This window comes from Bos taurus, chromosome 23 (assembly GCF_002263795.3).
Source record: "Bos taurus isolate L1 Dominette 01449 registration number 42190680 breed Hereford chromosome 23, ARS-UCD2.0, whole genome shotgun sequence".
In the NCBI taxonomy this organism is placed as follows: Eukaryota; Metazoa; Chordata; class Mammalia; order Artiodactyla; family Bovidae; genus Bos; species Bos taurus.
The window spans coordinates 12,716,357-12,734,316 of record NC_037350.1 but is presented as its reverse complement, the minus strand read 5'-3'; the positions used below and the strand labels follow the sequence as shown (position 1 = coordinate 12,734,316).

Below are 17,960 nucleotides of genomic sequence, written 5' to 3'. Positions count from 1 at the left end.
TAAGTCCTGACTAGCTAAGAATATCTGGAAATCCATGTAGTCACTCAGTGAACATCTGAGTGTCTGGCCCAGTTTGGTTCTTGGGGGTGGGGAGGGGAAGACAGGCATAAAGAGGTACAAATCAGAGAAACAAGTAGAAAAGCAGTGTTCTCATTTCAGCAAAATTCTACTTTATCTTGAATGCAATGTCTGGTTTACAGTAATATCTCATACATATGGAAAGCATCATTCAGTCAGAATATTTGCTCCCTGGAAGGAAAAGGTGTCATAAATCTATTCAAGCCCCTAATTTGTCTTTGCCCGAAAAAACACTACCACCCAATATGTGATGAGAACTTCCTGAGCCACTGAGAAATTAGTGACATTTTTTCCTGATTACTGATAACGGACGGTTTTGTACCTTCGTCCACTGCCACAGCATTCTGCTCGCGGAAACCAAATTCAGAATCATCTCACATATTTCAGGTTTGAACCTTCTGCAAGCATCAAAATACCCACAGCCAATAACTCCTGAAAAATAAACAAGATTGAAAGTACAAGCTTACTTCAAGATCACAAAGTACATGTTTATCCCAGTGAATAAATCATTACAAGGTGTGAAGAATTTCTCTCAAAGAATCAGCTAAGACTGGGAGTCAGCAGTGGGAGCAGCAAAGCTTAGTACACACTGATAAGTATTTTATATGTATTAACCCTTTTAATTTTCCCAACATCCTACGAGAAAGAATCTGAGGTCGGTATTATTATTATTCCCATTTTTACTTATTTTTTATTGAAATATGGTCAACACACACTATTCTGGTATTTTCAGGTGTACAACATAGTAATTCAACATTCAAAACATCACACTGGTCAGAACGGCTGTTATGAAAAAGTCCACAAACAATAAATGCTGTAGAGGGAGTAGGGGAGCCCTCTTATACTTCCTGGGAATGTAAGCTGGTACAGCCACTATGGAGAACAGCATGGAGGTTCCTTTAAAAACTAAAAACACAGCTGCCATGTGATTCAGCTACCCAACTCCTGAGCATGTATCTGGAGAAACCATAATGTGAAAGGATACACACACCCAGTGTTCACTGCAGCACTACAGACAATAGCCAAGACATGGGAGCAATCTAAATGTCCATTGACAGATGAATAGATAAAGATGTGGTACATATGGGCAATGGAATATCGCTCAGCCATCAAAAAGAATGAAGTAATGCCATCTGCAGCCACATGGATGGACCTAGAGATTACCACACAATAACAAAGACAAACATCATATCTCTTATATAGGGAATCTAAAAAAATAATAATACAGATGAACTTACAAAACAGACCCACACACATAGAAAATAAAGTTAAGGTTTCCAAAGGGAAAAGAGGGGGATAAACTAGGAGTCTGAGATTACCATATACACATTACTATTATATATGATGGCACCCCGCTCCAGTACTCTTGCCTGGAAAATCCCATGGATGGAGGAGCCTGGTGGGCTGCAGTCCATGGGGTTGCTAAGAGTCGGACACGACTGAGTGACTTCACTTTCACTTTCCACTTTCATACATTGGAGAAGGAAATGGCAGCCCACTCCAGTGTTCTTGCCTGGAGAATCCCAGGGACGGGGGAGCCTGGTGGGCTGCCGTCTATGGGGTCACACAGAGTCGGACACGACTGAAGCGACTTAGCAGCATTATATATGAAATAGATAAGGACCCACTGAATAGCACAGAGAACTATAGTCAACATTTTGTAATAACCTATAAAGGAAAATAATCTGAAAAAAAAAAGGATATATACGTATGTACAACTGAATCGCTTTGCTGTACACCTGGAACTAATGCAACATTGTAAATCAACTATACCTCAGTTAAGTGATCACCACAGTAAGCCTGATAACCCTCTGTCACCATGCAAAACTATTACTATATTATTGACTACATTTCTGTATATTATAATCCTAGGACTAATTTATTTCAAAACTGAAAGTTTGTACCTCTGAATCCCCTTCACCTATTTCACTAATCCTTCCATTCTTATCCCTTCTGGCAACCACCAAGTTGATCTCTGTATCCATGAGTCCGTTTCCATTTTGTTTTGTTTGCTAATTTGTTTTATTCCCCAGAGTCCACATATAAGTGAGACCATAGGTATTTGTCTTTCTCTGTCTGACATGACTTGCCATTTGCAACAACATGGATGGACACAGAGGGTATTATTATTCTCATTTTAATACGAGTTTACCAACTTACCCAAGATCACCCAGCTTATACGTGGGTGGATCTAAGGTTTGGACCTAAAGGAAACTTGGCTCTGGAACCCATAAAGCAGGCTTCGCTGAAGAGTAGAAGAGCTAGAAAAGAACTATTTCCTCATCTTATAGATGAGGAGAGGAGGTAGAGATAAGTAAAGCAAAATGTTCCAGGTCAAAGGAATTGGTTGTTGACATTAGTAGAATGTCAGGACCCCCATCTCCTGATCTGCAATCAGCAACACCCTGGCCTGAGTGCTGATGTAATGGTTCCTAGGAAACACCCAGCCCAGTGAATCTGACATGATCACCCTCAGGAATGACTGTGTTATATGTCTATAGACTGTTTCTAAAGTCTCAAAGTGTGTTTGGTGTTAGACTGCAAAAAGATTTAACCCTACTTCGTGCCAGTGAGACTCAGTGTTGAGCTTTATGTTCAGTACTGAGCATGGTATTTTCAGAGGAAAATGAGTATGAATATTTGCCCAGAGACACATAGCAGGTTTGCAAAGGGTGGGGCAGCCCAAGAAACTCTTGGTTCTGTTCACATAAACCAAAGACGGGCAGCCTTGAGGGAACGTGAAATGGTCCAAAGTCATGGTTGGCTCTGTTAGACGCCTATAAGGCCTCTTTCTGAAGTCCTCTGATTCTAGATTTTCAGCTTCCTGTGGCACAAATGTGTTATATAAGATGTATGGGGTCAGGAATCAGAAAACATGATCATGTGTGTATGCTAAGTCACTTCAGTCATGTCCAACTCTTTGCGACCCTATGGACTGTAGCCCACTGGGCTCCTCTGTCCATGGGATTCTTCAGGCAAGAATATTGGAGTGGGTTGCCATGCCCTCCTCCAGGGGATCTTCTTAACCCAGGGATCGAACCTGGGTCTCCTGCATTGGCAGGTGGGTTCTTTACCACTAATGCCATTTGGAAGCCCCAGAGAGCAGGATCAGCACCACATAACTGGGCAATTATTTCACTTCTCTGAGCCTGTTTCTAGTGTGTTTCTGTATCTCATTTTCAATATTAACCATATCAAAGACTGTACAAAATAGTTTAACAAGTAAGCAAACACTCACATATAGACCAGTAGACTGGGGGAGTACCACAACGCCCCAGCACATCAGAAGTCTCTTTTGTCCAATCCCTCCTCCCTCCAGAGGTAGCCCACTGCTTTGGCTTCGTGAGAATCAGCAACTCGCTTTCCCCAAAACAGCTCTGCCACTTATTTTCTTGAACTTTAACCCCTTTCTCTTAACTTTAATTTTTGAAATTCAATTTAATGGGATTATGTTATAGGTTCCTCTGTGACTTGCTTTTTCCCCTTAATGTTGTAATTCTTGGCTTCATCTATTTTGAAGCATGTAGCTGACTTTGTTCACATTCACAGCTGCAGAGCACAGCATGTATGCCCACACCACAATGTCTTATCTGACTTCACTGTTGATACACATTTGGGCCACTACACGGGTTTTGCTGTCATGAGCACTATTCTATGAACCTTCTTGTGTAAGTCTTGTGGCACACATGTGCAAAATCAACTACAGATGGATTAAGGACTCAAATATGGAAGACAAAACTATGTAACATTTGGAAGGAAACATAGGCAAATATCTACATGACCTCTAGGTAGGAAAGGGCTTCTTACATGAGATTCCGAAAGCATCACCCTAAAGGAAGAAAATGATGAACTGGCATATACTTGGAAGTGGAACGGTGGTGGGTATGCACACATTCTACAACCAGTAATAATGTCCAGTCATTATCAAGAGCTTGTGGCAATTTATACTCCCAGTAGCAGTACTCTTGCCTGGAGAATCCCAGGGACAGGGGAGCCTCGTGGGCTGCCGTCTATGAGGCCGCACAGAATCAGACACGACTGAAGTGACTTAGCAGCAGCAGCAGCAGGGAAGAGTCTCACTTGCTTCACATTTTCACCAATGCCTGATATTTTGGTCATAATTTTTCATTTTTGCAAATCTAGTGATTATAAATGGCTTTTCCCTGGTGTTTTAAATGTTCATATTTCTAATGTTTACCATTTATTAGTCATCTTGTTTTCTCTTCTTAAAATGCATGACTTTTGGTCCATATTTATATTAGGATGTTTGCTTTTTATCTGACTGAGTCATAGAAATTTTCAGAGTATTCAGATTACTAAGTCTTTTGCTTTGTTACATGTTGAAATTTTTTTCTTCCATTTTGGGACTTGTCTTTATTTTATTAATACTCTTTTAATGTTGCTTTTTGAATGAACAGAAACTTTTCATTTTGGTCAAATTTATCATTTTCTTCCTTTATGGTCTATGCTTTCTGAGTCTCATTTGAGAAGTTCTTTCCTACCCAGAGATCATTCAGATATTTTCCAATATTTTTTCCAAATGTTTTACAGATTTCTATATTTAAATCTTCAAAACTTCTGTATTGACTATAATGCTTGGTGTGAGGTAGGGGTCCAATTTCCATTATTTTCACATAAGAATTACTAAATATTCCAGCACCATTTACTGAAAATTTTCTGTTCTCATCTATAGTACTTGCTATGTCAAACAACTAATGCCCACATATGAACGGGACAGTCTCCCTTATGTCTTCATGTATATAACTGTTATGGAATGGTTTGCGTGAGCCTAAATTTAGTGTCAAAATATTATTTTCAAATTTTAAAAAAGTATGAGTTAGATTAATAACTACTGACCTGAAAGGATGTTCATTATACTTTATTAAAGAAAATTTCAAGTTGAAAAGGAAATGTATATAATATGATTTTGTTTTGGCAAAAACAATGACAAAACTCTGTGTACATGCCTTGTGTGTTTGTAAATGTTTAAAAGAATTATAATGTTTAAAAGAATCATATTCTTTAATAAAGAATGCAAGGTTATACTCCAAAAAAAATATCATTTTCACTAACATAGCAAAGTGCTGCATTTGACTTGGTGTATTATACTGTTAATCCATGATCAATGTGCTGTCATTCATTAGCTCAAATTTCTCTGATTAATCATGTCAAGAAAACCAGAACACAAAGGTCTGCTTATCTCTAAAGCTAACCTTAAACAAGACTGTTTCTAAATATTCCTGAGTCTTACGACAGGCTATAAACACGATTCTTCTTAGTATTTAGCTCCTGGCACTTAGTTGTCCATTTCAGATACTTAATCCTACCTCACACTGAGCCTTTTTATCTCATAAATAAGGTTTTGCATGGTTTATGTCCATTATGTAATGCAATAAAAAATTAAACACCAAGAACTGTCATACCAAAGATTTTGTCTATTGAAGCGTTTGAAGGCAATGTGCAATTAAACACAGTAAATTGTCTTTTTAAACGTTGCGGAATATCATTTCGACCACCTCCAGGATGGATCATTGCTGCTATGAGCTGTACATCAACAATAGTGGTGAAATCTCCAGGCTTATCCAAGCTGTACATTCCTTCCATTTCCATCATCTGTCGCACAATCTCATTAGTTATCTGGAATTTTAAACAATAATATTTTAGTAACACATCACTCCATTTTTCTCCAAATTTCCTATAAAATAGTACAGATGACATCAGAAAAAAAATGCTCAGCTCTTTTCAATGAAGTGTTTGTGAATGTTGCCTTCAAGGCAATTTAACTTAAATTGTACCACCCACGAACTCTAAACCTGGTGCAAATCCAATGCACTCTTTACCACTTTGATAAATTTAGATATAGGAATTAGAGAATATTTGGTACAATTACAAGAGTTCTCAAAGTTACTAGTTTTACTACAGATATCTTTCACATTTCACATTCAACTTTTCAAAATACCTTAAATCAGATTATGGGATACTTTTACTCCTAACTGTTTTGGTATTGGATTTTATATCCCCAGCTTTCTTCTCTACAACCTATGCCACTGCTAACATTCCCGCTGTATTGAATTTTTTTCCTCTCTTAGTTCTAGAGATTTGGTTTTTCCAAGGCTCATCTTGAGACCCTGGATCACTTTCTAAGACATTCTTCTCCACTCATCCCTCAGCTGTAATCTTTATACAGGCTCCCATCCTTGGCTCTTCTCTATTTCTTTTCTGTTTCTATCTCAACTGTATATCCTAAAGAATCTCAACTCTGTAACTCAAGCTTCAGATTCTCTTCCAAACTCCACACTTGTACATCCAAATTCCTACTGGGCATCTCTGAATAGATAACATACAAGCCCTTCAAGTACAACACTCTTTCAGTCAACATTTAATGAATGGCTACTCTGTGTCTGGCCCTGTTGAAACACAGACAAAAATCCCTGTCTTCATGAAGCATACCTTCTTGTGGTGGAGACAAAACATACATGTGCACACCTGTATGTATGTATGTATATATATGTATGTTATAAGTCCTTTAGAGAAAATGAGCAGAGAAAGGAAACAGGCAGTGCTCATGGATGCAACTGAATGTGGAAGCAGGAAGGCTTCATCTCATAAGACATATAATCAAAAACGTGAAGGAAGTGAGAAAGCTAACCATTCAGATATCTAGGGGAAAGGCATTCCAGGCAGAGGAAACAGCAGATGAAGAGGTTCTGAGTAAATGTTACATTCCATGTGTATAAGAATCAGTAAATGTGGCTGGAGGAGATTCATGGGAAGATGAGATCAGTGTAGGGTCTTTGGATCATGGGGAGGATTTTGGCGTTTATATGCTATGCATCTCCGGGGAGAATTTTGAGCAGAGGAGTGTGTCACAATCTGACACATGTTTTAATTGGTTACTGATATGCAGATAGCTTGAGAGACACAAGGGAAATGGGGAGATAATGAGGAGATGTGTGTAATAATCAAGAAGAGAGATGGCAGCTTGCACCAGGCTTTAGCAATAGAGTGATGAGTAGTGGTCAAGACTTCTGTATAGTTTGAAGACAGGCTGAATGCGAAGTTGCTATTTCTTGAGATGGAGAAGACTATTGTAGGAGTAGGTTTGGGGAGTAACGGGAATTTCATTTTGGACATGTTAAGTTGGACATCCAACTAGGCATTCCTAATTGGATTTTTAAAAAATCTGAATTCAGGAGTTCTTCATCTTTTAGATAACTAAATACGCTTCCCTCTCTCCTCACCTTATAGGAACTGCTGAAAGGTTTATCTGACCAGGATCCCTGCTGAATGGGAGAGGAAAAGGGAAAGAAAAAGAACAGCAAAGTCTCCCTGGGAGGTTGTGGCCTCAGAATGACACTGGAATAGACTTGCACCATGAGTATGCATGGCCTAGCTGGGCCAGAGACGCTCAAATATTAACCTTTCTTTGAGGTGATCCCAGCTGAATAAGCATTTAAGAATCCGACAGAAGAAAACTCAAAACCTATCCGGTTAAGGGCACATTCATCTGAAGCTTTAAGAAACAGCCACAGGTAATTTTTCAAGGGCAATGACTTTGGAAGCAGTCAAAGATGCAGACAACAAGACACTTTGAGTATGAACAAGACCTATTGAGACAAAAGAGAACAGACACAGATGTTATGGACTTCAGATGATGATAGTAACAGACACAGACTTTAAAGCAACTGTGCTCAACATGTTGAAAGAAATAGGCAGTGTAGCGTGCGTGCAGCCCCGGACATCCTTGTTCATGGGGAATAATTGCAATCCCCGATCCCAATCACGAATGGGGTTCAACGGGTTACCCGCGCCTGCTGGTGTAGGGTAGGCACAAAATGTTGCTGAAGAGATAAACATAATAAAACTCTAATAGGGCTACAAAAAAAAAAGAAAAGAAAAGAAAGAAATAGGCAATGATTTGAAAATAGATGCAAGGAATAAAAACTGTAAAAAGTGATAACATAGTTGAAAGAAAAAAGAACCAAACAGCAATTGAAATTAAAACTCAGTGGATGAATTTGACAGCAGAGTGGACAAAGCAGAGAAGAACATTAGTGAGATGGATGATAGAAAAGGAGAAATTATCTAGACTAGAAGCATTGGACAGAGAAAAGGTTAAGATGTACAGAAAAGAAGTACAGAAACATAGAGGGCAAAGAAGAAAATCTAACACACACTGGGAGTGTGATAAGAGGGGAAAGTAAGTGAGGCAGAGGCAATATTTGTAGAGAGAAGAATAAAAATTTTCTAGACTTGACAAAGAGACAAATCCAGAGATTGGTGAGTTCCAATAAATCCCAAGCAAATAAATACAAATAAATCTACACCAAGGAACATAATTCAAAAGAGAAAAGAATTATAGGAAAGTAAGGTGGCAAGAGAAAAAAGGCAGATTTACTTCAGAGGTACAATGTGGTAGTTGACATCTCAACAGCAACAAGGAAAACAGAAGACAGAAGTCATATATTTAAAATGATGAAAGAAAATAACTGCCAATCTCAAAAATAAAGACTTTTGTAGACCAAAAAAAAAAAAAAAAACCCTCCAAAATCAAACAAAACAAAAGTTTGTTATTAAAAGATTTTCTCCTAAGGAAGTTCTAAAAGTAGAAGAAACATGATATCAGATGGGAGGCCCAGGAATAAAGAGGAATAAAGAGTGAAAAAAGTGGTAAAGAAATGAGTCAGGCAAACAGAGAGTGAGTGTAAAAATCAGTAGGGCTTCTCTGGGGCTCAGCAGTAAAGAATCTGCCAATGCAGGGGACATGGGTCTGATCCCTGGTCCAGGAAGATGACATGTGTTGTGGAAACACTAAGCCCGTGTACCACAGCTACTGCGCCTGTGTTCCGGAATCCAGGGGCTGCAACCACGGAGCCCACATGGCGCAACTATGGACGCCTGCCTGCCCTAGAGCCTGTGCCCGAGACAGGAGAAGCCACTGCAATGGGAAGCCCACGTACCATAACCAGAAAGTAGCCCCTGCTCATCACGGAGAAGGCGATGGCACCCCACTCCAGTGGGGTGGAAAATCCCATGGACGGAGGAGCCTGGTAGGCTGCAGTCCATGGGGTCGCAAAGAGTAGGACACGACTGAGCGACTTCATTTTCACTTTTCACTTTCATGCATTGGAGAAGGAAATGGCAATCCACTCCAGTGTTCTTGCCTGGAGAATCCCAGGGAAGGAGGAGCCTGGTGGGCTGCAGTCTATGGGGTCGGACACGACTGAAGTGACTTAGCAGCAGCAGCAGCAGCGGCTCATCACAGCTAGAGAAAAGCTCTCGCAGCAATGAAGACCCAACACAGCCAAAAATAAATAAATAATAAGCATTTTTTTAAATCTTAAAAAAGAAACAGTAAAAATAATGTCTCATGGGAGGTTGCTTTGAAAATAGAGATACAGATAGCCAAAAAACAAGTGATAAGATGCTCAACATCACCAATTATTAGGGAAATGCAAATCAAAACTACAATGAGGTATCATCTTACACAGTTCAGAATGGCCATCACCAAAAAATCTACAAACAGTAAATGGTGGAGAGAGTGTGGAGAAAAGGGAACACTCTTACACTGTTGGTGGGAATGTAAAGAGGTACAGCCACTATGGAGAACAGTATGGAAGTTCCTTAAAAAACCAAAAACAGAACTACCACATGATCCAACAATCCCACTCCTGGGCATCTATCTGGAGAAAACCGTAACTCAAAGAGACACATGTACCCCAGTGTTCACTGCAGCACTATTTACAATAGCCAGGACATGGAAGTGACCTAAATGTCTATTGACAGAGGAATGGATAAACACGTGGAATATATATACAATGGGATATTACTCAGCCGCAAAAAGGAACCAAATAATGCCATTTGCAGCAACATGGATCGACCTAGAGATTGTCCAACTGAGTAAGCCAGACAGAAAAAGACAAATGTGACAATATCGCTTATATGTGGAATCTAAAAAAATATTATATACGTGAACTTATTTACAAAACAGAAACAGAGTCATAGATGTAGAAAACAAACTTATGGTTACCAGAAGGGAAAAGTGGGGAGGGCAGGGATGAATGGGGAGGCTGGGATTAACATACACACACTAACATAATAGATAATAAGGACTTACTGTATAGCACAGGAAACCCTACACAGTACTCTGTAATGACCTAGGTAGGATAAGGATCTAAAAAAGAGTGGATTTATGTATATGTATAACTGATTCACTTTGCTGAACACCTGCACTAACACAGCCTTGCAAATCAACTACACTCCTATAAAAATAAAACTGGCGTTATACAATATAATGGTGACCAATACAATTTATGGTAACACAAAGAGAGATATAGACTTAAATACAAGTCAACAATAAAAGGATAAATCAGAAGAAAGATAAAGGAAATTGAAGTGTTCAAAGGTCACTGGATATAACAAAATGGGAAAGAAGAGCTAGACTTTCTTTATTTCAGATTATGTATGCAGGAGGCACTGTCAAGGGTAACCACTAAAACACAGAAATTGACTGCAGTAAATGGATAGGAAAGAAAACAAAAGGGAACAAAAATCAATGTGTTCTCAGTGGGAATAGGAAGAAGACTGCGGGACTTCTATGATCAGCTGAGGGCAAGGAAACGATGGTGTCCAAGGTCTGAGAAAAAGACAGTATGAAAGGAGCCTGAAAGTAAATGCCAGGACAGGAATAGACAGGATAAAGATACATAACACGAAACATGCAGTGCAATTTCTGGGCAGTACCAAGAGCTTAGCAGAGGTCCATAAATATGATTTTAAAGTGAAACCAGTATTGCGTATTTTTCTCCAGCTAAGTATAACTGCATAGATGCAGGTAGGTGGTGAGCAAAAAGGTTTAACAAGAATTTAACATGGTTAAGGTTTTCACAGATGAGTAGAGGGTATATGCTCCCATGATTATAATGATAGATTATGGAATTGTAGCTGGGGGAAGGAAGAAAGTGAGGAAATGAGAAGAAATGAAGGAGAGTTTGATGATGGTAGGAACAGTGGTTGACGGCTCCATCTGGTTGATGTTTGATGGCTCCATAAACAGTGGTTGATGCCCAGCAGTGGGATTTCTGGATCGTGTGGTAGTTCTATTTTTAGTTTTTAAAGGACACTCCATACCATTCTCCATAATGGTATGTATCTCCATAATGGCTGTATCTCTTTACATTCCCACCAACAGTGTAAGTGTGTTCCTTTTCTCCACACCCTCTCCAGCATTTACTGTTTTTAGGTTTTTTTGGATGATGGCCATCTGTAGTAGAGGAAATGAGCTATAGAGTGTGGATATAGTGATCAGAGAATAGAAGGGTTGAAATTGAGATAATGAAGGGATGACAGTTATTGATAATGACAAGGTGTAGGGTATGACTGCATCAGCCAGTAATTCAGACAGAGAAGAAGACATGATTATAGGGGAGTCCAGGTCAAGGAACTAAGAGGCCAAGATCATGTATGGAGACAAAGGTTGGCATCACTGAGAATTACGACAAGCAGGACTGGCTTCATAATTTGTGGGGCCCAGGTCAAAATGAAAATGCAGTGTCTCTGTTCAAAAATCATTAGGAATTTCAAGACAGTGACAGCAGAGCATTAAACTATGTGCAAGGTTCTCTGATGTGCGAGTCTCTGCGCTATGACATATTGTACACACCATGAAAATTACCCTAGAGCCTGGGGCAGCCCTGGACAGAGAGTATCAGTGATCCAGGGACTGAAATCTTTGGCGGAGGGTTGTGGGGGTTGGGGGGCGATGCAGCACCAAGGGAACCAAGGACCTCTCCCTCACATCCAGGTGAGAAGTATGCAGGGAAAGCAGCATCCTCGGTTTCCCACTGGAGCAAGATGGTGAGGAAAAGCTCAGAGGAGAAGCTGAATTTTCAGGGAATTTTGCAATGCAGGAGATCTGTGTTCCATCCCTGGGTCAGGAAGATCCCCTGGAGGAAGAAATGGCAACTCATTCCAGTATTCTTGCCTGGGAGATCCCATGGACAGAGGAGCCTGACGGGCTACAGTCCATGGGGTCACAAAGAGTCGGACACAGCTGATCGACGAACACTTTCACTTTTCACTTTGTGGATGAATCATGACCTCTGAGGGCACACAGAGGGTTTTCAGGAGGGAATGTAGGAGATGGGGTCAGAGAAGGGCCAAGCAGAACTGATGGGAATTAGTCTCAGGCTGAGCATGGATGGACCTGGGAGTCCTGACCTCCTGGTGACATCAAAGGTAAACCTGATGTTGGTGGAAGGGATGTGACTGGTCCTGGTGGGCTCTGGTGGATGTTGTTGAAAAGGCAGTGGACAGCAGTGGGAAGAGGTGTTGGGGATCCCACCATGAACATGCTGAACCCAGGTGGTAGCATCTGTGAGGTCCTCTAAGGGAAGTGAGTCTGGGGTTGATAGACGATCACAAATAGGTCAGTGGTGTATAAAAGAGCTATCTCCTTTTTTCAGTGTTTTCTAAACATCACATACTCCTGGAAAAGAGTATGTAGAGTGAGAAATAAGAGAACAAAGATAAAACCCTGGGGAAAGGAAGAGAGAAGCCAGAAAGTACACTGAAATCAAGCAGCCAAAGAGACCAAAGGGAACATGGGGAGAAGCATACAGGGATTTCAAGAAAGGAGAAGGTCACCTATCACCAAGAGGTCAAAAAAGACTGAGAATTTATTACTAGGCTTAATCAAGTGACGGTTATTGATCTCTTTATATATAACCAAGTGAAAGTGAAAGTGTCAGTTGTATCTGACTCTTTGCAACCCCATGGACTGTAGACCACCAGACTCCTCTGTCCATGGAATCGTGCAGACAAGAATACTGGAGCATGTTGCCATTTCCTTCTGCAGGGGATCTTCCTGACCCAGGGATGGAACCTAGGTCACCTCCTGCATTGCAGGCAGATTCTTTACCATCTGAGCCACCAGGGAAGCCCATATATATAACCAAGAATACTGGTTAAATATCACCCACATGAGATATTTTAGTCATACCTGATCTCCCCATTCATTAATCACGGGCATATTAATGTCATCAATAAATACAGTCATCTTTCTGCCTCCAGGTGGCCCGTATGTGCTTCCCATCCGCTTGTCCACATAGCTTTCAATTGTTCTCTAGAGAAAAGGAAACAGTCTGTTTTATGCATTACACTTCAGTCCATTTCTAAAAATGATGAGCATGCTTTTCAGAGTAGAATATAACTGACTTATTTATTTAATGGGTGATGTTATTATTCAAATAAATACTGTGAACTTTAAAAAATAAGTTGTTGGACTGTTTATCATTAATTTACATCAAACGACACTCCAATGTTCAGCTTCAACTTCACTATTAGGCCAAAATATGCTGTTTGAATGTGGCTTCAGTCTCAGCCTTAGGAAAGTTAAATAGCTGAATGGCAACTGCAATACTGATTCTTTCAAGATGCGTCTACAGTCAGCCCTTCATATTCATGGCTTCCAAGTCCTTGGATTCAACCAACTTCCATCAAAAGTATTGGGGGCAGGGGTGGGGGGAATTCCAGCAAGTTTCAAAAAGCAAAACTTGAATTTGTCTCACACTGGAAACTATTCACATAGCATTTACAACCATTTACATAGAATTATCATGTATTAGGTACTATAAATAATCTAGGGATTATTTTAGAGTATATGGGAGGATATGCACAGGTTATTCGCAAACACTACCCACTGTATGCAACTGAGTACTCCCAGGAGTCTTGGCACTAATCCTCCATGGATACTGAGGGACTATATATATCAATGTTTTATTTGCATATACATGTATCAACTACTTAATATATTTAATAAGTTAATGACTACTGCAAAGGATAGATTTTACCTGAAACATCATTGGTTCTGTGGCAGATGAAAAGTTTAGACTTTTAGATAACTGTACTTCTGGGTCATATTTTTTCAAATAGGCCTTAATCATTACAGTTTTTGCAGTTCCCTGCTCCCCTGTGAGTAAAACAGCCTGCAATGGTAGGATAATCATGTTAAAAGGTGTTATAAAATGTTTAGTTTTAAACATATTATGGTTCTGGTAGCCATTCTTTCATTCTATAAATTAACGGTAGGTTTTAGTTACTTTTAAGAATTAAACCTACATCAAAATAAATCCTAGTTGAATTAAAGCCATAAATGTACAATGCATGCTGGAAGAAAATGTACTGGAAGAAAACGTGGGTGAGTGGTCACGTGACCAGGGGAGGGACTTTGTAGGCAGACATCCACTTTCCTTAGCAAGCTGAAAATCAGCAGAGTTCGAGCGTGTTTTGGGAACCGGAGTTCACTTGCCAAAAGGTTTCTTTGAAATGACACCACCTCCAGCCCTCTGTACTTTACTTTTCCCACTTGTGGTTGTAAAAAGAGTTGTGCTTCTTACATGGTCTGCAATGATCTAAGAGACTCAGGAAACACAGGCTACTGGCCCCACATATCAAAGGGATGACTTTAGTGAGTCCAGACCCGAATCTTTCCATACATGGAAAGTGCTAAATTCCTTAACTTGAGACACCTGGGTTTTTGTTTGTTTGTTTGTTTGTTTTCATTAAAAAACATCATTTCATGATGTTCCGACTACCTGGTTTTTGGTTACAGAAATTTCTATATATCCTGACTTCCCCCCTCAAACTTTGCCGCATCAGAACACTATCTGAGATGCTGTGTCCTGGACTTGAAGTCTGAAGAATGTCCACCAAATAGGTACGGGGAGGGAGGTGGGAGGGGGGGTTCAGGATGGGGAACACGTGGTGGATTCATGTTGATGTATGGCAAAACCAATACAATATTGTAAAGTAATTAGCCTCCAATTAAAATAAATACATTTAAATTAAAAAATAACATAACTCTCAGCTTTTAGATTGTGCATTTTTTTCAGTCAACAAAACTATCAAACTTACTTTATGCTGTTTTGCAATGGTGTCTATCAAAAAATTTGTTCTAACATTGTCAACATTTGGAACCAAAATTGATGAATATTCTGGAACACTGTCAGTTGGATAATAATATGGCTGAAGTTTCTTATTCCAATGCTCCCAATCACCTATGCAATAATTAAAACGGATCTTAATAAAACTGCATTCTTCAAAAGTTATCTCAGAATACAAAAATATAAGTGCTATAAACAATCAACAGAAATAAACATTTAAAACATCTTCATGAAACATATTAACCTATCTGCTAAGCTAATGTACGTGGCATCTGATAATTTAAATTTGTTTTGCCTCTTTAAAAAATAATCTTTAAATTATTATTTATCTAGAGAGCTCTGACCTAAAATGGAATTACAACCAATGATACGTTTAGTATCTACTAAGAAAGCCACATTAACTAAAAGGATGGGTTAGCTCAGACTGTGAAGAATCTGCCTGAAATGCAGGAGACCCGGTTGCATCCCTGGGTCGGGAAGATGCCCTGGAGAAGAATGGCTACCCACTCTAGTATTCTTGCCTGGAGGATCCATGGACAGAGAAGCAGAGTTATACATGACTGAGCGACTAACACAACCACCACATTATTGTTATAATAAGCATTATAAGTACATTCCATCAATTCTAAGAAAAGTATCTTATTTACATTTTAGCATCTCTGGAAAGCACCATTCAATCTATGGTGTCAGCATCGCTGTTAGTCATGCAAACTTGGCCAGAGATGTTTATATTGTGGTCATTTAAATGGAATGACCCTCATTGTTGATTGCATTATTGAATTTAACTGCCATTTTAAAGATCTTCCAAAAAAAAACACAATTCAGAAATTTACCCAAAAAGTAACTGTGTACATAGAATGCATGGAAAGAGAGAGGAAGAGTACACATTTGATAGCAGCAAAGCAAATATTCATCACTGGAGGAACAGCCTTGATTTCAACTTTCCTTGCAAATTATGGAGTCCTATGTTATGTGTATGTTTAAGTTTTAAGGATTAAACATTAGTGGCTAAAGGGTTTTCCATAGAGGCTGCATCTTGTGCACCACTGTGTAGTTAGCAAAGTGGGCACAATGTTCAATGTGAGAGCTGTACTTGTTCCACATTCTTGCCAGAATTTGGTATTATGAACCCTGCCATTTTCAGTTCAGTTCAGTTCAGTTGCTCAGTCGCGTCCGACTCTTTGCGACCCCATAAATCACTGCACACCAGGCCTCCCTGTCCATCACCAATTCCCGGAGTTTACCCAAACTCATGTCCATTGAGTCGGTGACGCCATCCAGCCATCTCATCCTCTGTCGTCCCTTTCTCCTCCTGCCCCCAATCCCTCCCAGCATCAGAGTCTTTCCAATGAGTCAACTCTTCGCATCAGGTGGCCAAAGTATTAGAGTTTCAGCTTCAACATCAGTCCTTCCAATGAACACTCAGGACTGATCTCCTTTAGGATGGACTGGTTGGATCTCCTTGAAGTTCAAGGGACTCCCAAGAGTCTTCTCCAGCACCACAGTTCAAAAGCATCAGTTCTTTGGTGCTCAGCTTTCTTTATAGTCCAACTCTCGCATCCATACATGACTACTGGAAAAACCATAGCCTTGACTAGACGGACCTTTGTTGGCAAAGTAATGTCTCTGCTTTTTAATATACTGTCTAGGTTGGTCATAACTTTCCTTTCAAGGAGTAAGCGTCTTTTAATTTCATGGCTGCAGTTCCATCTGCAGTGATTTTGAAGCCCAGAAAAATAGTCAGCCACTGTTTGCACTGTTTCCCCATCTATTTGCCATGAAGTGATGGGACCAGATACCATGATCTTAGTTTTCTGAATGTTGAGCTTTAAGCCAACTTTTTCACTCTCCTCTTTCACTTTCATCAAGAGGCTCTTTGGTTCTTCTTCACTTTCTGCCTTAAGGATGGTGTCATCTGCCTATCTGAGGTTATTGATATTCCCATTTTAGGCATTAAATTAATTAGAATTTAGTCATTCTAGTGACTGTGAAGTGATACCCCATTGCAATTTTAATTTGCATTTCCCTGATGACCAATCATGTTGAATATCTCTTCATATTCTTTTTTTCACCATTCATAAGTCTTTGGTACAGCATCTATTTAAAGTTATTATTGAATTGCAAGAGTTCTTTATGTATTCTGGATAAAATTCTTTTATCAGATATATGTCTCTTAAATATTTGTTTCCATTCTGTGGCCAAAATGGGTCATTTTATTTTCATAGTGACTTTTAAAGAGATGTTAACTTTAGTGAAATCATGACGTAGTGTTCCACCTTTGTTTTTTAAAAATTGATTTGGTTATTCTTTGCATTTCCATAAAAGTTTATAATAATTTATAAATTTTAACCAAAAAAAAAAGCCTATTGAGATTTTTCACTGTGATTGCACTAAGTGTATAGATAAGTTCAGGGAAAGTAACATCTTAACAATACTGTATTTTCTGATTTGTACACTGGATTTATCTTTCCATTTATTCAGGGCTTCTTTAATTTCTCTCAGCAGTTTTATAGCTTTCAGTATACAAATTTTATACATATTTCATTAAATTTATCCCTATATATTTCATTTTTGGATGCTATTTTGAATTCTATATTAAAATTTCAGTTTCCAATTTGTTGCGAGCGTACAGAAATACAAATTATTATTATATACTGTTCTTTCATTCTGTGACCTTGCTAAACTCATTATACTAGTTCTAACAACATTTTGGAGGGAGGTTATAATATCTGCAAGTAAATAGAAATTTACTTGTTTTTTTTCCAATTTTTTCCAATAGATATTTCATTTGTGTGTTTGTTTGTATTTATTTATTTACTGCCTTTTTGCACTGGCTAAAACATTTGGTACAATGCTGAACAGAAATGGTGAGAAAGGATATTCTTGTTTCTGAACCTTGGAGGTATTCAGTCTTTCACCATTAAGTATTTGTTGAGTTAC

General features: G+C 39.1%; 1 protein-coding gene across 1 annotated transcript in view; it reads right to left on the bottom strand.

Annotated features, from left to right (window-relative positions):
* Positions 1-17,960, bottom strand: part of DNAH8 (dynein axonemal heavy chain 8) — a 328,304-nt gene that overhangs the window by 154,557 nt on the left and 155,787 nt on the right. Inside the window, exons 53-57 of the mRNA XM_024983878.2 lie at positions 14,992-15,134; positions 13,929-14,063; positions 13,079-13,201; positions 5,502-5,715; positions 401-510 (exon numbers count right to left, since the gene is read on the bottom strand). Coding sequence (XP_024839646.1) covers positions 401-510; positions 5,502-5,715; positions 13,079-13,201; positions 13,929-14,063; positions 14,992-15,134 — 725 coding nt within the window. The remainder of the gene's footprint in view (positions 1-400; positions 511-5,501; positions 5,716-13,078; positions 13,202-13,928; positions 14,064-14,991; positions 15,135-17,960) is intronic.